The 22,356-nt window shown below is 43.4% G+C and overlaps 1 protein-coding gene across 4 annotated transcripts in view; it reads right to left on the reverse strand.

The window, feature by feature from the left end:
- The window catches only part of PURA (purine rich element binding protein A), a 109,022-nt gene extending 86,998 nt beyond the window's left edge, over positions 1-22,024 (reverse strand). For 2 of the 4 annotated variants that reach the window (XR_008597397.1, XR_008597398.1), the window contains exon 1: positions 20,381-22,024. Coding sequence is in view for 1 of the 4 variants with exons in the window: in XM_054984562.1 (XP_054840537.1) it covers positions 20,722-21,669 (948 nt within the window). In the remaining 3 variants the exon portion in view is untranslated. Of the gene's footprint in view, positions 1-357; positions 424-17,087 lie in introns of those variants that run through there. The other 2 variants (XR_008597396.1, XM_054984562.1) reach the window with 2 other exon arrangements.
- Positions 22,025-22,356: the final 332 nt, after the last annotated feature.

Genomic DNA, 22,356 nt, shown 5'->3' on the forward strand with positions numbered 1-22,356 from the left:
ATTTATATAACAGACACATTGAAACAAGGCCTTCTCTCCCCTTAGCCAGGCTAAATGATTTTCTAGTGAAGAACTGTGATTATAAAAAAGAAAAAAATTATGATGGTGCGATGCCGTATCATTTTCATATCATTTGCTGGACTTCTTCAGCAATGTTACCAGGATGTAGCAATTTCTAGAAGCATTTTCTAAAATGTAAAATTCCAGCCAAATGTAGGTTTACGCAGCCAAGAAAAATCCACTATTAAAAAGTACTGAAAGTAGGAAGTTAGAAATAATACTTTGTATTTTCTATAACCTGAAAGACAACAGAACTTGTACATAGATGCGGGGGGGAAAAAGGAAATGAAGACTGACCTTATAAACAAAGATATGTTTAGGGCTTCTGGTTTCAGGAATAAACCGATATTTACTGGTAAAAGTCTGCCAAAAAAACAAAACAGAAACACAAGATTACTGGTAAATATTGGTTTATGTGGAGAAGAGAAACTGTCAGTGACTTCCCTACTTTTCTTAGAATATTCCACTTTTACTATTCTGCGTTATTGTTATATTTTAACTAGGGGAGGGCTTGAAGAAAGACACCACATCTAAAATCTTTTTGGCAAACAGCTACCACAAACCAGAAGCCTTGTGTGGGCAGAAAAAAACAAAAATTTACAAAAAGGTACATATCTTCAATTTCCCAACACTTTTAAAACGAGCCTAAACTTCTGAATAATGCTTGAGCCACTAAACATTCCCTCTCGGGTTCTGATTATTTACGGGATTTGAAAAATACTCAGATTCATCTCATTATAAGACATGAAGGAAGCTGTAAATACAGTTTTATTAATGACGGGGGCATTTTTTTTTGTAAAGTTGCACAGTCCTATTTATTTTATTTGCACTTTCATCTATTTACAAAAAAACAGAGAGCGGGATCACAGCGGGGGAAAGCAGCATACCACAGCTAGAAGTTCAATGTGGTGCAAAGGTCCAGATTAGAACGTATTGATCGAAGCTACGGAGGCCTGCGACAGACGAAAACTCTCCCAGACTTTTGGAAACACGAGATGACTAGCTGCTAGAAAAAACCTTGTCAAATTTAATACTAAGAAAACTAAAAAAGTGAAACAGTGATATTAATTCTGCTGACATTTTATGTTTAATGGAAATAAAAACAAAGCTCCACGTCTCTCTCTAAAATTCTGCCTGTACTGAAGTTACAAATCAGGAGTTGCTGCTTCATTAAGGCCGTTCACGCTTCCCTCACCACAGTATCTTTTAATGTACAAGAACACACGTGGTTAAAATAAAAATACTGTGAAATTCCTACCTACTTGCTCACCTACAAACCTGCTATCTCTGTACCTTATGTGACTCCTGGAACGGACAGCATTAATGGGAGCAAAGTGCAGAAAGACCACAGACCATATATAACTCTACAGATTTTAGACTCCTCTACAAATTTCAAGACCAAGAATTTATTAGATATAAAAGTCATTCACAAACAATTAAACAAAGCATTAAACTGAGCCCATCATTACAAAATTCTGAAACAAAATATGGTGGGCTGGAAGAATGGAAGCTTGCTTTGGAGCCATTAGTATACAATTTATCAAATTCTAGTAAAATAGTAGTACCTTTAAGACTAACCAACTTTATTGTAGCATAAGCTTTTGAGAACCACAGCTCTCTGCATCTGACAAAGAGAGCTGTAGTTCTCGAAAGCTTATGCTACAATAAAGTTGGTTAGTCTTAAAGGTGCTACTGGACTCTTTAGTATTTTGCAACTACAGACTAACACGGCTAACTCCTCTGGATCAGATTCTAGTAGTTTCTCTTGTCCTTTGCCCACTCTTCCGCAGTCACCCAGCCTCCCCTCTAGCACAAGTCATCCATCCCATATTGGACATCCTCACACCTCTCTCTGCACATCTCTTCATGGACTCATATAGTCCATAAGCTGCGCTGTTAAAGAATCTACCAGTACTTTGAAGTCAGCCCTCAATATTCTGTCCCACCTTAGCGAGACGTTCCCCCACTAAAGGGGTTACGCAAACAAGGGCAGGTTTGATTTTTAATGGATGGGGCCAAGAGGTTTAGAGCTGGCTCCCATTCCAATGCAACATCTCTTGACCTTCTCCAACATGCAAATGCCTCCCATGAATTCCTGTATGAGAAAGCTATAAATGTGAGCTCGCGTGGTAGGATAGCCCGAGCAGCACCATTCCTAGGTAGCCCAGCCACCAATGACAGGGTTGTGCGATCCAACCTTACAAGTGTGATGCAGTGGGTAGGGTGCCAGACTAGGAATTGGGAGACCCAAGTTCAAATCTCCTTCCTGCCACGAAAACACCACTGGGTCACCTTGGGCCTGTTATGCAATGTCAGCTTAATGTACCTCACATAGTGGTTGTTAGAATAAAATGGAAGAGATTAATAGAAGCCACTTTGGGTCCCTATTGGGAATACCAAGGGTAAATTTAGCTCCTCCTTCACTGTCCACCCCTTCAAGTACATTCATCCACATTAAGAAAAGCAAAGGGTTACCAAACGGAGAGCCAGTTTAATATAGTGGTTAAGAGCTGCAGGACTCTTTATCTGGAGAACCGGGTTTGATTCCCCACTCCTCCACTTGTAGCCAGCTGGGTGACCTTGAGTAAGGTGCAGCTCTCTCAGAGCTCTCTCAGCCCCCCCCCCACCTCTCAGGGTGATTGTTGTTGTGGGGATAATAATAACCTGAGTGGGCACCAGTTGTCCTGAAGGGCGGTATATAAATCGAATATTATTATTATTATTATTATTATTATTATTTAGCGACAGGTTTGAAGTGGGGCAAATTCTGCCCACTTTCCTTAGCAGTGGATGTTCAAGCCACTATACAGAGCCAAGGAGAGAGGAGCAGGAGAAGACTTTAGAAAGCCCACTTCTCTCCCACCTGAGGGCAGGTGCAGGTTTATGGGTAGGCAATAAGTTCCCAGTGCTTCCCATCCCCAAGTCAGACTGAAGAAGGAAGAGACGCCTGTTCTGGCCCAGGATGCAGCTTCTGGGCTATGAGCATATGGGGTGCTCCATAATTAAGAACTGGAGGCAGTATCCAACTTGGGGATCAGGAGGCAAGGCCAGGTTCTGGAAAAGAGAACTCATTCTGATCCTTGCTTTATGGCCTGGAATAATGTTTTTAACATATAAATGTATCCAGTGCTTTCCCATGTATCAAAATAGTGATCAAAACAAACAATCTTAAGAGCGGATCAGATATTTTAAAAACATTAAAACATGTTAAAGCGATCACCGATGATCAGGATATATAGAGAAATGGAAATAAGCATCCTGCAAATCGAGGACTGCAAACCAGGAATTACAAGTGATCATGGTTATGACCCAGGGAAGGGTGGCCATCCTAAACTTTGACACTCTAAGGCAGCTACTAAGAGCACACAAATCTATAACAGGCTTTTGCCCCTATCCTTCTTATCAACCAGAAAAAAAAATGTGAGAAGGGTTATTGGCAGGGGTGACTTGTTGGAGACCTCCTTTAGCCAATGATTGAATCTCCTCTTGTAACTGAGGGAGGACATTATGAGGAGCCTGTGATGGCAAGCATGTACGAGGCAAAGTACGAAGCTCTAACTTGTAACCAATTTTAAAAATGGACCCCCCCCACTATCAGTAGAAATGCTTTGTCAAGTGGTAAAGAATTGCAATAACCTATCATTAAACAACACAGAAGTGGGCAACGTAGAGAAGACGCCTTGTTGGACTGGCTGTGATGTGCTGACTTGGAACGTACCCGCATCTTTCTTTTTGACTGAGGCTGAGGGGGGTAATGAACATGGTATGATGGGTACTGTGGCTGATAAGGGTTGTATCTGTAAGGCCTGTAGTTACCCCTGGGAGGTTGGTAATCCTGTCTGGCAGGAGGCTTAAATGAAGAGATGCGTGCAGGCTGAGGGAGGATGCCATACAACTTGGCTGTCTATCCTTTTTCGTTTTGGAAAGTAATCATCTGTCTTTTCAGAAAACAATGAAACGTCCTCAAAGGGCACGTCTTGTACTTTGCTCTGGGTCTCCAGGGGAAGTGCGGTGAAACACAACCGCACATGTCTGTGCAATACCACAGATGCAGCAAGACCTCTTGTAGAGACGTCCAAAACATGCCTACTAGCACCGATTTGCTGCTTTGAAAGAATCACAGCCTCATCTTGTATCAGCTTTGCCAAAGTCATCTATATACAAAGACATTTTCTGTCAGAGAAAAATTTGATAGCCAGAAACTTTGCAATCTTAATGTCAAGAGCGGAAATGGAATACATCTTTCTGCCTACAGCATCCAATTTTCTCTCTTCTTTCTTTCTGCAGGGATGGCAAGGCTGTCCTGCCAGTGTCTGGCTTGTAACTCCTCTGCAATAAGTGATGAGGCAAGTGGATGGGTGAACCCAAAAAAAAATACCTGTCCTGATTGACTTTATATAGTGCCTCCACTTTCTTGGTAGTAATGGGTATAGATGCAGGCTTTTGGCATACAGTCTCCATTATTTCAACAAACCCGTCAATCACTGGGCATGCCCTAGTAGCCGGGGTGTCCGAATAGATGTGCTGTAATATATGGTCTTTCAGTTTTTGTTGGGAAGCAGAGACATTTTTATTCAAAGAAGCTGCCATATGCAGAATCTGCTCCACATAGAGTTTATACTCAATATTAGGAGAAATGGGTTCAGAACTACCCACCACTTCCTCTGGTGAAGGATGAAATGTGAAAACGGTACTTCGGTAAGAACCAGCCAATCCAATGTCCAAATCGGATCTGGAGGTATGCCTTGAAATGCTTGGTTGGTTGTGTGGTATCCAAGCTGGCTCTGAAGACCGATGTTTCCTCTTCAGTTCGCAGGGGACCAGAGCGGAACAGGGGTATGGGTGGTAAACCTCTCCCCAGTCGGAAGCACAAGATGGAGGGGCATAATCTGGATACCATGGAACTGATTGGCATGAGTGCTGAGGCTGATCCAAGCAACATGTATGCTGCCTCTCAGAATGGAGGGTCTCAACACGTAATTCATCTCCCAACACCGAGGAAGCTAAGCAGGATTGCCTAACAGCTGGGAAGTGCCAAGCTCAGCCATCAGATCTGGAGAGTGAGTTGGAATGGAAGGAGCAGGAGGCTGCACAGAATGAGAGCTGGCTCTCTCTGTATATTTTGCCTTGACCTTATGCTTCTGAGGAGCGGGATCAGACTAACTCTCCCTAGGATGATCGGAACTGGGGACCTGGAACTTCTGCTCCATGACCTCGATGGAGCATCTTCAATAACAGTCAAATTAAATCGGGCTGAAGCTGAGGTATCCCGAGACACAGAATGCGGCTTGCGTTGCTTCCGAAAGGAAAGCATCGGACAGTACAATGGCAGACAATCTGACAGAACAGGGAGTGGTTCCAATAAATGGTCAGCCAGCGGAACCGAGCGCTCTGCCGGGGCAGATTTATTTGCTGCCGGATTTGAGGTGCTAGACATAGCCTTCTCCCATAACATGGCTTTCAAACACAAAGCCCAATCTTCTCTTGCTTTAGGAGTAAGTAGCTGGCAAGGTTTACATCGCTCAACTACCTGGCCTTTACCTAAATAACTCAGACACAGAGAATGCCCATTGGTTTTTGCCATTTTCATCCTGCATTCCTCACACTTCTTAAACAACTACTCCACCATGATGAAACTCGAGGAAAGAGAGTAAGTTGGGGAAGAAAGGGAGGTAACTGTCCCCTTCCACAGAGAAAAAGGCAATTGAATCAGAGGAGATGAGGTAAGGAAAATAATAACTTTACTCCAGTGCAAACACAGAGCAAGCACAAGAGACGTCCATTCTTTGCAGCAGCAAAAAACTGAGAGGGCAACTCCTACAGCTCACGTGACTGTTTCAGCGGGACAGTCCAAAGGGGAGAGGTTGCCCTTTTAATAGCCTAAAAACTAGAGAAAACCTTTCCTGAGTGGCTGGCCTGTACAAGCGCAGTCTCCAATGTGGGACTGCACTGAAGCCCACAGATGAACTCTCTCTGCCAGGCTCTGATCCTGCTAGCCTCAGGTTTCTTTCAGCAAGAAATTTTAAAATGGTTGAAAACGCATGCAATCAACAGAAAAACGTCTGTGAAAAAGTTGAGAAACCCGTTTCATTCAGGCAACTTTCTGTCTGAAAGGGAAACCCGAGGCTAGCAGGATCCCAGCTCAAAGTTAAAGTTGATGTAACCATGAGGTAGGAAACTAATCTACTAGTCTCTGGTTCAAACCTCACCTCTGCCATGGACTTGCCAGGCAGCCTTAGGCACATCAGTCTCCTCCAGCACCCCCTATTTGCATTAAGGGAACAACAACACACATTTCTCATATAGGGAAGCTGTAAGCATCACATCAGTACGAGAGCATGATCTGAGTCCAGTGGCACCTTAAGAGACCAACAAGATTTTCAGAGTGTAAGCTTTTGAGAGTCAGAGCTCCCTACTTCAGACACGAGTCTGATGTACGATGTCAACAATGCACTTATGCACAAGCGCCATATGAATATTAAGATTTTTCCAGATACTGGTCAGAAAATTAACTTAAGTTATGCTGGTATTGTTTTCAAGAACTCTTACTATTTACTGGAATGGAACATGATATAAACAAACGTGGGCTCAGGATGGTCAATTATGGGTTGGGTGGAAAGGGGCCATTCTCTTACCAGAACAATACATGCTTCATCATGCATATGAGGCAACATGAAACAGTAGTCTTGTAACATTTTAAAGACTAATTTGTTTTTATTTTAGCATCAGCTTTCCAGAACTAGAGCCTATTCCATTCTTTGTTTGTCAGACTTGTGTCTATGTATTGCCCTATGTGTAGACAGCAGAAGAGCATGGTCAAACAATGATTGCCTGTTCTATACTTGAGGATGAACAAACCCCCGATGGTATGGCTGTGGTTTGTTGGTCCTGGAATAGTGCAGAGTGGACATGGAGACAGAACCGACATCCAAGGTTGCTGAAGAGTTTGGCTGCGAGGCATTGCTACAGCTGAGTAACTGTTTTAGATTAAGGGACTGCATGTAAGCACCTATTGTCCAAGGCCTGTGGAAGCAGGATCACTATATGGAATTGGAGAATGGGCTGTAGCTCAACATGAAGATACGCTAAAGTGATTTTGGATGGAAGCTCCAAGTAAGAAGAAGTGATGTGTCACTTTTAACTTTTGAGCCTGTTCTGCAATATTGTGCCCATGGGTGCCTGTCTAGCCTTGTCAGTCTTTCTTCACTTCACTGGATGGATACTGCAGTTTTAAGAATGCTTGATGGAAATCTTTAGTTGTGAATTCTTCCTAAGGAACTGAAATAAATATAGTTGCTGTCAAAAATAGCAATATTCAGGAACCTGTAGCAGAACATTTCAATCTACCAGGGCACACTGTTGCTGACCAGAGTATCAACATTCCTCAGCAAAGAAACTCCACAGTCCAACTCCAATGATCATAGATGCAGAGGAGTTAGCCGTGTTAGTCTGTGGTAGCAAAATCAAAAAGACTCTTTTTGATTCAACTCCAATGAGAAACTCCTGAATTAAGACTCTTTCCAGTTGTGGCAATATCAACCAAACAGAGCTAACACCTTTCGTAGCTGTAACAGGTGTTACACAGTTTAATAAGGTTGACCTGTTATCACCAATTACAGCTGCTTGTGAATGACTACTATGTTTATTTTGTAGGCTTTTGAATTCTGCATATAAATGTCTTGCCTACTAAGCCCTGTACACCTTTTTGCTTCTCTGCATGCTAGTCTCTGCTGACGGAGGATTCCCCATGTAGCTGATTAATTAGACTACAGACCATGAAAAATTTTGCTTCAAACTATTTTTTGTCTTTAGGATGACAAAAGTTGAGATGTCAAGCGCCCCCCCCCCAAGGGAAACCAGAAAAATGGAGTGGGGGTGGATTTTCAGGTTGTGAAAATTGGGGGGGGGGCAGGATGGCTTAAGTCCTTGCACGCCATGGTCCCAATCAGAAATGGAGCCCTGTGTACCTAGGAAGCATGGAACTACAGGGGCACATGTGATCGAAAGTGCTTGTGGCATTCACAAGTACTTTGTATCATGTGAATTGACCTTCAGTGGTGCTGTGGGATCTCTCTCTCCCTCCCCCTCTCTCTCGCAACCCACCCCCAATCCTAAGAGCCAAAACCAGACATCACACCATGAGTTCTGTAATTAGCATTTCCAGGCACTTTTGTCTTTTTAAATACAAGGCCTGTGGGCCCCAGTTTGGACCACTGATGCAATGGGGCAAATAACAGATCTGCAGGGTCGTTGCAGATCAAGATAATGATGCTGGGAAAAGGGTTAAGTATTTCCCCTTCCCCACATGGGAACTCTAATCACCAGGGCTTTTTTTCTGGGAAAACAGGTGGTGGAACTCAGGACTGCACAATGATGTCACTTTGGATCAGCTGGAACAAGGGGGAGTTTTTGAAAGTTTAAATCGCCCTTGGTGAAAATGGTCACATGGCCGGTGGCCCCGCCCCCTGATCTCCAGAGAGGAGTTTATATTGCCCTCCGCGCTGCTGGCGCTGGTGTGGAGGGCAATCTAAACTCCCCTCTGTCTGGAGATTGGGGGCGGGGCCACCGGCCATGTGACCATTTTCAAGAGGTGCCGGAACTCCGTTCCACTGCACTCCAGCTGAAAAAAAGCCCTGCTACTCACAGAACTCCAAGCATCATGCCTGTTTGGCCCTGAGCCAATCAAAAATTTGCTTGGTTTATCTCCACTATAAAAACAACAATGCAAGCTGCCATCAGGAACAAAGGACCTCCATTTGCCACTGGAACACACAACTAACCCAGTCATATTATTTCCAGGACAAAATATAAATGATCTTATGAGTCAGACCACAAAAGATGGCAGCAGATCTGCAAATGGATCTCCAAAACATTTTTTTTATTGCTAATTGCAGTAGCAGAGAGAGGTGGGCACTTTCTGATACACACTTGAACTGTGGCGGTACGTGTGTGAGTGAACCGACCCACGTAATGTTCCTGGCTGCAAATGGTCTCTCCGGGAGTTGCCCTTTGCCCTGCTAGTGCAAGCAGTTAAGCCAGGCCTTGACACATTTTCTTTGGCTGTAGTAGCCAGCCCCAAAATTGAGAAGCCGGACTCATTTTTCAGTCCTCAGAGTTTCATACATTAATTACCATATTTTTAAATTATTGCTACCACAAAACTTAACACTAACCTCTTCAGTTTCTTGTCATTTTATTAGCTATAACCAGGGCTTTTTTTCTGGGAAAAGAGGTGGTGGAACTCAGTGGGTTGCCCTTGGAGAAAATGGTCACATGGCTGGTGGCCCCGCCCCCTGATCTCCAGACAGAGGGGAGTTGAGATTGCCCTCCGCATGGCAACTCCCCTCTGTCTGGAGATCGGGGGGCGGGGCCACCAGCCATGTGACCGTTTTCAAGAGGTTCCGGAACTCTGTTCCACCGCGGTCCAGTTGAAAAAAAGCCCTGGCTATAACAAAACTGTTGTATATAAACAAATATAGGGATAAACTTGGTTATCATGACTATATCAAAATGCTAACCCCTATCCATACCACGACTTCTCCCCTATTACTGTTAACTCTATTATTGTTTGAAAAGCTCAATATAATTGAATATCGAAGCCAGTATAGACAGCAAATGATTTAGAAATGAATTAATCCAGTATCACAGAATTGTTTAAAATTAACATATAAGCAAGCAATGACAAGAAGTTCATGCACATATATTATGCCATATAACAAAAATACTCTGATGGGAAATGATAAATAAGCTTTGTACTCATTGAGAGACATGACAATAAAATCACTGCTGAAAATACTAGACACAGTGAAATTTCTAGGTGCCATGGCAACCCGGTGACGGGAGTTGTCAAGCCTTGATATAAGGATCCTGTATGTTTCCCCCAGCATGGTAAACAGCACCTGCTGGGGAGAGGTTAAAACCAGAAAAAGAGCACAGGGGTGAGTTACATCGCCCCCCCCCCCCCGCCCCAATCTGGATTTCCTATTCTTTAGAAATAAAAATGTGCTGGAGGATAGTTCTTCCAACACTGTATTTGATTTATCCTGAAGAATCCATTGATGAAAATACAATCACACGGCTGTGGTAACATGGGAAGTCCATCCAGCAAATTTGCCCCCAAGTTTCTTCATGTACTACACTGAAGTCTTACAAGCGGCTTGCCCCACTGACATCTGTCGAACCCAGCGGCACTTAGGAGGAACTTCTCAGAGATGATGACTAATCTTTTGACTACTCCGAAGCATCCTTACGACATCCACAGTGGGAATCTGTTCCTATCTTCTCATCAAGGGCTGAAAATTGCCTACATAGTAGGAAGCATCCCCGATCATTCCTTTTCAACGAAGTTCACCAACATACAAACGCTTTCTATTTTTATATCTCATTTCATTGTCTTCATTGCCTTTACTTTCTAGGACTCGCTTCCCTTTTGCTAGTCTGGCCAACTTAAAGCAACTAATTTGGTTTGACTGAAAACATTAATGGCATATATTCTGTTTTGATTTTTATTACACTACTCCAGATACATGATATTTAATGACTACTAGTACACTTCTTTTGCTGTTCCATTACAATTCCTTATACAACTGTGGATTTGAACTTGGCACAATATCCTTCTCTACCTCCTGAAATCACAATCACTACAAGTATATGGAATCTGACACTAAAAACACTGTGCCTATTTTACCGGCATAATTATTAGGAATAATTCCCATTGAATTTATTTCCACATAAACATACTTATAATTAGGCTATAAAGATTATTATTGAAACTGTCAGTCTAACACTGATACAACAGCAAAGTCCAATGCAGAATCTTGCCCACTGCCTTGGAATCTACTAGCTAAATCTCATGAACTCAGATACTACCTCAATACTCTTGTATGTTTTCTATATACTTCTAGTCAGGGCTTTTTTTCGGGGGAAAGAGGTGGTGGAACTCAGTGGGTTGCCTTCGGAGAAAACGGTCACATGGCTGGTGGCCCCGCCCCCTGATCTCCAGACAGAGGGGAGTTGAGATTGCCCTCCGCGCCATTAGGCGCGGAGGGCAATCTCAACTCCCCTCTGTCTGGAGATCAGGGGGTGGGGCCACCAGCCATGTGACCATTTTCAAGAGGTTCCGGAACTCCATTCCCCCGTGTTCCTGCTGAAAAAAAGCCCTGCTTCTAGTCAATCATACAAAGTGTATGTTGTTTGGAGAGTTTGGTAGCAAAAAATCAAAGCAAAACACAGCTCTAGCATGACACACTTAAGACAACTTGCATATTCTTCTCATGGTTGCACCAAGATAACACATCCACTCCAACTGACGTTAGTATTTGGAGAGACGTTCTTGTATTCAGCACATTATCTGCAGCACATCAACAGTTGGGAACGCCTGGAAATAATCAACATTGCTCAAATTTATGAAAATCCTTGAAAGCATTTCCACTGGCATGAAGCACTTTGTGCCTAATTGTTGGTCAAAGAGGCTTCAAGAACACCATGGAAGCTCAATGGAAAAATTCTTTAGCGTATGTGGGTATCCTAGAGGGGCAGTCCTCTATAGCAAATAGGCATTTCTTTTTAGCAATTAGGAGAGGGGAGATTCGGGGGGTGGGTGGGAAATATGCTGAAATACTGCTTTCAAGGAAACTAAACTTCCAAGAAAATGAGAATGCATATATGCTCAAGATCTAGAAACCAGAACATACAAAACTCTGAAATTCAAGCTCGCCCAATTTACAACCCAGTGTTAACATCAATAGTATTCAGGAATACAAGTCATTCTGAAAATTTACAATGAATTTACTAATCTGATTTAGATAGTGTAATTATGTAGCTATGTAGAACACAAAGATCTGCCCTAAACTAAGAGAGAGCACCGATCCATCTAGACCAGTAGTGTCTATCCTGGGGACAGGAACATAGCAGAAAATTCAAACTCGCCACTTTCATCTGAAGTTGCCTACTGCTTTCAAATCCAAGAGATTCATGCACAAGCCTTAAATTACCTTAGATTTTGCAAACAACAGCAACTTCACTTAGGATCATTACAGATTTAAGCATCCATGCTGTGGTACCCAACAGAGGAATATGTAAAAACTGGTGCTGATTCCACTGTTGTTATACTGTCCTGAAGGGATGTGTGAGCTTTTAAAATTAAACCACCTTTCACCTATTTAAGATATGTAGTGCCATTATTATTGCATTTATAAAGCTTACCTCTCAAAGAAGGGTTTTTTTTTTTTTGGAGATTAACAATTCAATCCTAAACAGCATTACTCCAGACTAGGTCCACTGATTTCAGTGGGCCTAGCCTGGAGTAACTCTGTTTAGGATTGCAGTTTAAGTTTTGAAGGACTTGACAGAAGGCTTCTTTTTCTAGGGTAAACTTTAGAGAGCAGCTTCTAATGAAAATTAAATACACACGCACACGCATACTAACTTTAGGGAGTAATTAATATTGTCACTTGAAACACTATTTTATTTCAGCAGCAAAGCCCTTTAAAGCTTCTATATGCTTTTTCCAGCACTCAAAAATAGTAAACAATAAGACATGTTTATTAAAAAAATCACAATTACAAATTTTAGCTTGTTACTGTCAACAACTAGGAGAGCCCAGCAGCTGAAAGATCAAAAAACTAAGAACGATAAAGCAATTTAAGACATATACAGCTAGTTCAGCCAAATGACAAGCAAAGCAGAAAGGTCTTGAAAGGCAAAGAGGGTGAAGTGCGCTCTAAACTAAACATCTGTTTACATGGAACATTTTTAGATACGTAAATGACCTAGGGAGGCCCAATAGCAATGAAAGCTAGACTTCAACATTCTAACCTCAAAGACTCCATGGAGCAGGAACTGCTTTGCAAAATGAAATCAGTACAACAGCGGGAAACGGGGAGGGGCAGCCACTGACTACCCTACAGTATGTGGCGTCTCAATCAAACTAATAAAGGTTTCAGAGGCAAAAACCATCACCTGGAATTGGGTCTGGAAGAGTGTTGTACACTTGGTGTAGCACAGTATGAGGATGTGCCCAGTGCCCACCTTCCTAAAATTGACTAAATGTACAGCAAAATTTTAACACTGGCTGCAGCTTCAGGGATTTTCACGGGCAGCCCCATGTACAGATATTACAGCAAGTGTCAAAACTAAGTACAACTGTTATCATGCTTGGAAAAAAGAAAACGCAAATGGACTTAGGGATCATTAAACAGCCTCTTCCCAAAGTCAATATTGGTGTGAACCAGGGCTTTTTTTCTGGGAAAAGAGGTGGTGAAACAAAGCGGGTTGGCCTCAGAGAAAATGGTCACATGGCTGGTGGTGGTGGCCCCGCCCCCTGATCTCCAGACAGAGGGGAGTTTAGATTGCCCTCTGCGCCACTCCAGCGGCACACAGGGCAATCTCAACTCCCCTCTGTCTGGAGATCAGGGGGCGGAGCCACCAGCCACGTGACCATTTTCAAGAGGTTCCAGAACTCCGTTCCACTGTGTTCCAGCTGAAAAAAAGCCCTGGTGTGAACGTAAATCATTGGTCCTCTATTTTTTGATCTAGAGACTTTTCAAATCAAGCATCCCACCCAAAGCAGACTGGTAGAGAATAGTTTTTGTGACCACCGCCCATTCAGCCATATTCAACCCAACCTCCTTTAGACTTATTTTCACAAACACTGCTGTTTACAAAGCCTCATTTTTTTTGGCAGAATATGCAAACTGAAATAGTCTACCAAATCACAACAAATTTAAAAAACCCTACAAGTAGCTTGCATCAAGAACAACGGTAAAGGAGTTGCTCTGCTCTTCCAAATCAGGATCACTCTGAATGGTTTCCCAAACTTATCATGTGCTAAAGGGTAAGAGATGATTGTTGTGGTGAAATTAAATCTCAGCAAAACTCAAACTTTTATGCAAGACAGATCATACCCTTAAGACAGCAGAAAGCTTTATAGGCAAAGTTGGATTCTTCTAGAACCATTAACTATTGTAAAAAAAGTTTGCAAAAAAAAAATCCCACATACTTTCAATTCTTTTTAAAACCTGTTCTGGAACAATCGTGCCACTGCTTCTTCAATTACTGAAACTGAGTAAACAGATTAGCATTAAATGAAAAACGAGATGTTAATTTTCGAGGAACAGGGTTGGATCCAGCCAGCTTTTATCACTCAGCCTCGCACCACTCTCTTCTTCACTTGGGGTCCCCTGACATGGCTGCAGCACGTGCATCTTCAACAACCTCCAGCATAGTCTTCTGGGGTCATCAAAAAGGCCCCTTTCTTCCTCTTCCGCCTGCAGAAAAGCTGGCTGGATCCAACTCATCGCTTCAATCCTATGCATACTTACCTATGATTAAACCTCATTAAACACCATTAAATTTACTTCCTAGTAAACATGCATACAATCAACAACTTTCAGTTTTGAACCATATTTGTAACTAACCATTGTGAGGGGCAGGGACAGAAAAAATCCCTCAAAACTCATTTAAAAAATTGAAATGCATTCCCAGCCTTATGGGCAGGCACCTGAAACACCAGATGAGAAGTAAAAAGCACGGGGGGGGGGGGGGAGCCAGAAGATTTTTTTAATATGTAAAGTTTACAATCTCTTCAGTTATGCCCATGCAGCTACTTCCCATCGAAGACCTGGGTCCATCACTAGTCATACACACCCAATTAAGTACTGGGCTTAGAATCATAGGGTTGGACCACTAGGGTCATCTAGTCCAACCCCCTGCACAATGCAGGAAATTCACAACTACCCACCCCCTACTGCCCCCGTGACCCCTGCTCCATGCCCAGAAGGTGGCTTGCATGCCTCCACTGGCATCCTCCCTCAGAGCACCACACACCTCTTTTGAAACTGAGTGGCGTTTCAAAGGCAGCTCATTATATGGTTCGGAACTCTGCATTTCAAGGGGGAAAAGGTCAAAAACGTAATCAATGTGTCCAAGCCTTGGGTACACCTACAGTAGCTCTCTAGATCCTGGCCAAACTGCTGAAAATATGAAAACTGAGTTAGAATGGGCCAAACGCATAAATGACATTCATATAAAACATTCAAGCAAGTGTTTTAGCATTTTTGTATATCAATGCCAGGAATTCCACCTTTAGACTTTGTACTTTTAGAAGAGCCTTTGAATGTGCCTCTGAAATTTGAAACAGGAAACCCAAAGGTTTCTAAAGACTAAGTTGCCATGCAAAAAAATCTGCCAGCTTGGCAAGTGCAAAGTCTTAAGTTCTTTATTCAAAATTTTGAGATTTTTAAAAATAAAAATCAGTATTTAAACTTTGATAAGACAAGCGCAACCTTTGTAGAAGAGTCCTTTTTAAAAAGGAGGCAGCATATTCCTAATAAAGAATAAGGCCTTATGGTTAAATAACCAAAAGGGGAGGTAGGGAGAACTTCCAGCAGCCATTTGAATTGTCTTAGATTCTAATACCCAAAGAGTAGAAAAACATAATTTAAAAACCTGAATTTTTGTTTCAGGGGGGGGGGGGGTTCAAGTTAAAATATTTTAAAGTATTTAATCAAAATGGGATTCTAGCTCATAGCTATTGGCCATAAGAGCCAGTCCACTCACTGCTTCCCTCTTGCAGGCAAATTTCCTCCATCAATCTACACTTCTCTAGTCATAGTTTGCCATGATATTCAAATAAAGCTCCTATATTTAATACTGAATTTTCATACTGTGGTTTGTAAGCTCACTTCAGATCATGACTTCAAAATCATGCCCGTAAGTTAGCACTCACCGGTCTCCTCAATTTGGACTTCATGGCAGTCTGGGGTTAGAGAGAAGCAAGAAAGGTGTAGGGACTTGGGAGGAGGATGAGAACGTAGCCTGCGTTCCAAACAACTGTTTGGAAGCTCAAAGCAGGACCACTTGGGTAGTCACAGAAGTGTAGGGTTGGAAGGTACCTCTAAGGTCATCTAGTCCAACCCCCTGCATTGAGAAGTGTTACAGAAACTTTAGCACAAAAGCATTTCAACTCGTGAAGTTAATATTTATTCTTTACCGTATTAATTTTTCTACCCCTCCCAAGTTTGGCCTCCGGTTTCTCAGGACATACATTAACACCATGGCATTAGAACATACAAGAAATGAAAACAGAGGGTACAACCGAAACAGATCCATTGACTTTTTATTACAAACGTACTTGATCACTTGGCTTCAAAAAGATATACCATAGCCTATTTTATGAATGTCGGTACAAAGTAAAAACTATTTTACAAATTAAATACTTAGAACTGACAAAAATAGTATTTTAATGGAGAACAGTTATAAAATATTGTAGTTCCATTTTAGGAAGTTTTATTATTTCCAAATCACCAGAAATCAGGGTTTATAACATTTGACCCATGTAACTGAATTCAGAATAGGTATATTTGTTATAGCTTGCGGTTAGCATTAAAAAGTCACACTAATATCTATAATTATATATACTCCAGTTAGTGCACAAATCCTATCCAATTGTTAGTTGATCACGATATAAAACATAGTTTGCATAGCTTAAAAAGGGACATGGCTGATCAAAGAAGTTGCTACAGTGCTGTTTTTAGAGTCAAAAATGTAATTACTCTCAAATGATGCTATTGGCCTACTGTAGGCAGTGGTACATTTTCTTCATTGCCCAATATAGTTTTCTGTCTGCACAGTAGACAGATTTACTATATTTTAAAAAGTTCTGGGTGGTTCTGTTTCGCGGTACATCTCAGAGAGAGCTACACAGAGCAAGAATCAACCCCTCCAAGGGATACTTCAAAAAGCGACACTGTCAAGTATTTTTCAGTAAAATGCTTGATTATACAAGTTCTCTACTGTCTGTATGCAAGCTCTGCCCATGAACATGACAGTATCCTTCTCCACCCCAGATGATTGGTTTAGTAAATGCTAGATTCCCTGCCCCTCTCTCTGTTCATTTCCTCTGGAACACCCTCAAATTAAGTAATTTCAGCACTATTAAGGTTTTTTCTAGTTACTTTAGCTCCCCCAGTGGCTGAAAGCTGCATTTTGCAGCATAAAACAATAAAGAGGCATGAATCAACAGTGTCTAATTTTTAATTTGTTTATTTCATTTCTCAGACAGTATTTAAAAAAAAACAAGTGGACTTAAAATGAGGACATTGTTTGCCATGCGGTAATCACCTGAAAGGGCGGTCATGTTTTAAATGTAAGTTACTTGACAGTGTCCCTTTAGCTTAAAATAAAACAGGCTATGTTTGTATTGCAGTGGATTTCAAGTTTTCTTGTACTTTGTTATATAAAGTAGCATTATGACCTTGGATCTTTCCTACAAGACACAGAAAAGCATATTAAGGAAAATAAGGCATGTTTTTGAAAAGCTGGATTGCTTGGCACATTTGAGCATACTGTTTTCAGAACACAAAATATGGTCAAATATACCGTTACTTTTATTCTTCTGGCCTTAAACTGGGGTTTCCCACTGCTGCTCATTTTAAACACTGAGCAAAGGACCAAGCACCTCAAGTGGAAAAAAGAAGCTTTAAAACAATAACATTTTATCACTGCCTTTGATCCAAGTCTTTTGACTATCTATACGTATCTATAAATCAAAACGTTCTGTCTCAGGACACAGAACTTTGTTAAAATCGTGGTAAGATGTGAGGGTAAACAAGCAGAATTGCACAACCCCTGCATGTTCTTGACCCAGCCAGATCAAAGTGAGGATCCTCAGACACTTGGGTCAAGAAATGTTTCATCCATTTAGATTTGGGAGGGGGGGGAAGCAAATAAGCAAAATGAGGACTCTATTAATAACTTCTGTGTATAAAATAACCTCAACATTGGCTGGAATCAAATGATAGTTTTTTCAGAGAGCCAAATGCAGTTTCTAAGAGACCCACTTTTGAATTTAATCAACAGGAGTTTGGATGGTTTCACAAAATCTGGAAAACTGATCAGAAGAGACAGTGGGACAGATCTGCACCTGTATGTATGTGTACACAAAGGAAAGCAAAGCCACTCTAAAACCAGTTTTAGCTCTCTTAAAAATTATTGTCTGTTTCCAGCCTAAACTGAAAGAGGGATTTTGCTCTCTTTTTCTAAGTTTATATCATTTCATAAGAAACAAAAGCTTACTTTGCTGCATATTCACTGACCCATGCAAGTTATTGCTTGAAAACAAAACTTCTAACTGAATGGTGTGTGCCAATCTGCAGTACTGCAACTTTTAAAACCAGAGAGAACAGCAGAACCAAGACAACCAGATAACAAAATCACAGCAATGTTAACTTCCCTTGGTACCTGTAGCATGGTGAATGCAGTCCTTTCCACATCACAGTTCAAATACAATACAAAGCTGCTCAACAAACCCTCCAAATTAAAACAAAGCAGATTTATCAATCAATGTTTACATGCAGTCGAGAACCATTTTAGTTATCATGTTATGCACTATGGAAGCTTATTTTTGCTATGTGGAAAAGTGCACCTTAGAAAACAATGTAATAAATTCCAGTGATAGTTAAAACAAAAATTCCTAACTGCTATTACATTATTGCACATTTGGTGCTCTACAGACACCAGTAGCAGGCTTGTTTAACGAGAGATGGATGGTACAACGGAAACAGATTTTATATTGATACTTACAGTACATCTCCAAAAAAGGAATTATACTTTAATGAAAACAAAATACATTTCCTTTGAACAATCTCTTTGTCCTTCCTAGGCCCAACCTCTTACAATCAAAGAAAAGCACAGAAAACTTCTGTTCCTACAGGTGGCATCTTCTACATACAGCAGTTAAATCTACAATGTTAAATTTGTCAAAGATGTTAAAATATGGTTACACTCCAGAAACTCAAAGATTCTTATTTTGTCAACTCTTCCTACAGAATTCCAACTATTTTTCTACTGTTTAAGGCATCATTTATAACATATTCTTTTCACTTGCAATGATGATAGTCATGCAGCAGTTTAATGATAAAAATATATTAATATTTTACTATACAGCAGCAAGAAGTTAGTCAATTAAAAGCACACAAACATTTTAAAAAGAAAAGTCTGTGAAAGTATATTACTACAAATAATTGCAATTTGGAGAACACCATTTGACAGTTTAGTGTTCTGATAGACTCTGTTTTCATATCCTACAGTTTTAATATATCACACAAAGTACATACTTTTAACTGAAGGCTTTGCACACTGGGGAAGGGAGGGGGGGTCACTACTACATGAAGTATGTAGCCAGCAATAACTAGCACCACAGCTACATGAAAATTTCTTTACAACACACCAACTTGGCTTTCACTTTTAAAGGAAACTCAAAATCCATGGCTCAGTAGATTACTCAATAATCATGTTGCACTGATTTCTATGACAGGCCTACACAAATTAGTTAGCACTAGCACAAACTGGAGTTTCAATTCAGACTTAAACAAGTTAAAGGAGGAGGGGTACTGCTAGTGACCACACACCCCAAAAAGGAGAAAGAAAAAAAACAAAACCCCTCACCACCACCTGTTATTCAAAAACAGGTTTACTGGAAATTGCTGTAGGTTAAGTACACATCATAAAAAAAATATATTATGAACAATACAAGTACATCTGATATACACAATAATGACAATATAACTACTTAGTTGTAAATCAAACAGGTGCAGAAAAATATGGGAGATTATTCTCTCTCTCTCTCTCTCTCTCTTTTTACTATTTGAATAACTTTGGCTCAAACCGTAAAAATCACAAGTTAGCAAATTTCATTTAAATGCCTTTTTAATAATTTTTCTTCATGTTCACAGAAGTTTCACTGACCATTTTATATGTTTAAGGTCCAGATGCAATGCATATTGTATAAAAGAGAGCACTTATTGTTTACCTTGCATGAATTAAACCTACGTACCTTTTAACTCTACAGACTTCTGCATAACATTTAGACAAAGCTCAGACACACAGCATGCCTAGCCCTCAAATATATATACACATCTCTAATCACAGGTATATAGGGTGTCAAATATACTATAATAACCTCCATGTAAGGTTTTTGAAATTTGGTAACAAAATGAGAAGAAAAAACTAAAAATATTATTTTACGTGTTCTAAAATATCTCTTTTTTTGTGCTAAAGTCAAATGTTAGCTCAACATGAAAAGGACATTTTCTCTTTTTAATATAATTCAGCAATATTTTAATCTTGACCATTTTTGCAAACACTTTTTAATAATAATAATAGCTTAAACGTGTACAAAAGTTCTTGGTTAATTAGGGAAATAAACACTCAGTTCTTTATATTTTTAATCAAGTAGGAAACACAGTTCATCATATATAATGTTATTACTTTTTTTGTAATTTTTTTTTGTTTTTGTTTTTTTGTTTTAGCAGCTGCTTACTGTTTTATACGATGGGTAAGAGTGGAAGGAACAATCCAGCGATGGGGTGGAGAGAAAGAAGTTGCTTGCTCGGCTGTCAGTCTTGGTGATGGGTGGTCGGTCGGTGCTCCCCTTGGAGTTAGAGTAACAAGAATATATTTAACTGCATGTCTTTTTTTCGGTGTGTGGGTGTCGGTTCTCTCTCTCGCGCGCTCGCTTACAGTATAAAGTCTCTTTCTGTGTGTGTTGTTGCTGTTGTTGTTGTCATTATTATTACGAGTGTCTCTGTGCAGCAGGGCAGGGAGGAGGCAGCCAAGTGGGGAGGGGAGAGTGGGGGCGAGGGAGGGGACAAGGGAGGGGGATCAATCCTCCTCGGGCTCCTCGGCCTGCAGCAAGGCTCCGGGCGGGCCGGCGGCGGCGGCGGCGGCGCTGCTGCTGCTGCTGCTCTCGGCCTCCGGCTGCTGCTCGGCTCCCCCGGAGGACGAGGAGGAGGCGGCGGCGGCGGCGGCCCGCTTGTCCCTCTGCTTCTCCTGGATCTTCTTCATCTCGTCCGAGTACTTGCAGAAGGTGTGCCCGAACTTGGCCCACACCTTGTAGGGGACGGTGATGGAGTTGCGGTAGGTGGGCTTGACCTCGCTCACCCGCATGAAGACGCCGTACTTGTTGGAGCCCACGTCGAAGAAGAAGCGCTTGTTGTCCACCGTCAAGGAGGTGCCCTCGGGCAGCTCGGCCGGCTCCTCCTCCACGCCGTAGTCGTCGATGAGCTTGGCCAGGGCGTCGCGGAACTCGATCAGCCCCTGGGCCGGCAGCGCGATGGTCTGGCCCTGCGTGGAGCCCAGGCCCGGGCCGCGGTTGACCGTCTGCCGGATGCGCAGGAAGCGCCCGCGCTGGTTCTCCTTCAGATCCATGTAGTACTTGCGGTTCTCGCGCACCAGGAACTCGCTCTTCAGGGCCCGCCGGGGCTCGTCCGCGGCCTGCGCCAGCTCGGGCGGCTGGCTGGGGCCCAGCTGCGCGTAGTGCTCGATGAAGTCGCCCAGGTAGTCGCGGAACTCCACGGCCACCGACATGGAGAGCGTCAGCCGGCTCTTGCTGCCCCCGGCGCCCACCTCGGCGATCTTCAGGAAGCGGCCCTTGGCGTTCTGCTTGACGTCCAGGTAGAAGCGCTTGTTCTGGATGTCCACCCGCTTGGAGGCCAGCTCCTGCGTCTCGTGCTGGAGGCCCACGCCGCCGCCGCCCGGCCCGCCGCCGCCGCCCGGGCCCGGCGCCCCGCCGCCGCCGCCCTGCTCGCTGCCGCTGTCTCGGTCCGCCATGATGCCGCCGCCGCCTCCGCCTCCGCCGCCGCCGCCGGGCCTCCCGACGCCCGCCCTCCCGCCTGCCTGCGCCCCCCGGCCGCCGCCGCCGCCTCCTCCGCCCGCCGCCGCTACTGCTCCTGCCGCCGCCGAGCCAACCCCCTCCGCAGCCACCACCGCCAGCCGGCCGCTCTCGCGAGATCTGTGGGGGAGACAGAGAGAGAGCGCGCGGCTAACATGGCACAGAGAGAGAGAGCGAGAGAGAGCGGCGCGCGGCGGGAGGGGGGAGGGGAGGCGCGGGCGCGGGCCGGGGGGCCGCGGGGCGCCAGGCGGCGGCCGCCGGTTGCCTCCCGCCGGGCTGGGTCGGGCGACGCGAAGGCAGGGAGGCGCTCGCTGGCTGGCTGGCTGGCCCGCGGCTGGCTCGCCGGCTGCCGCGCAGGCCCCACCCACCGCCCCGCGCGCCTTCTGCCCTCAGCGCCGCGCTCACCCCGGCCACCGCCGCCGCCGCACGTCACCGGGCAGCCGGCCAGCCGGGCCCGTCCGCCCGGAGCAGACGCGCCCCAGGCAGCCGCTTCCCCCCGGACGCGCACCCCCGCCGCCGCCGCCACTCACTGACGGACGCGGCGCCCAGGCCGCCCTTCGCCTCAGCAGAGAGGCAGGCCGCTCGCCGCGGACACGCGCGCCAAACTCGCCTCGGGCGCTGGCAGG

Source organism: Eublepharis macularius, chromosome 7 (genome assembly GCF_028583425.1).
Source record: "Eublepharis macularius isolate TG4126 chromosome 7, MPM_Emac_v1.0, whole genome shotgun sequence".
NCBI classification, from domain to species: domain Eukaryota; kingdom Metazoa; phylum Chordata; class Lepidosauria; order Squamata; family Eublepharidae; genus Eublepharis; species Eublepharis macularius.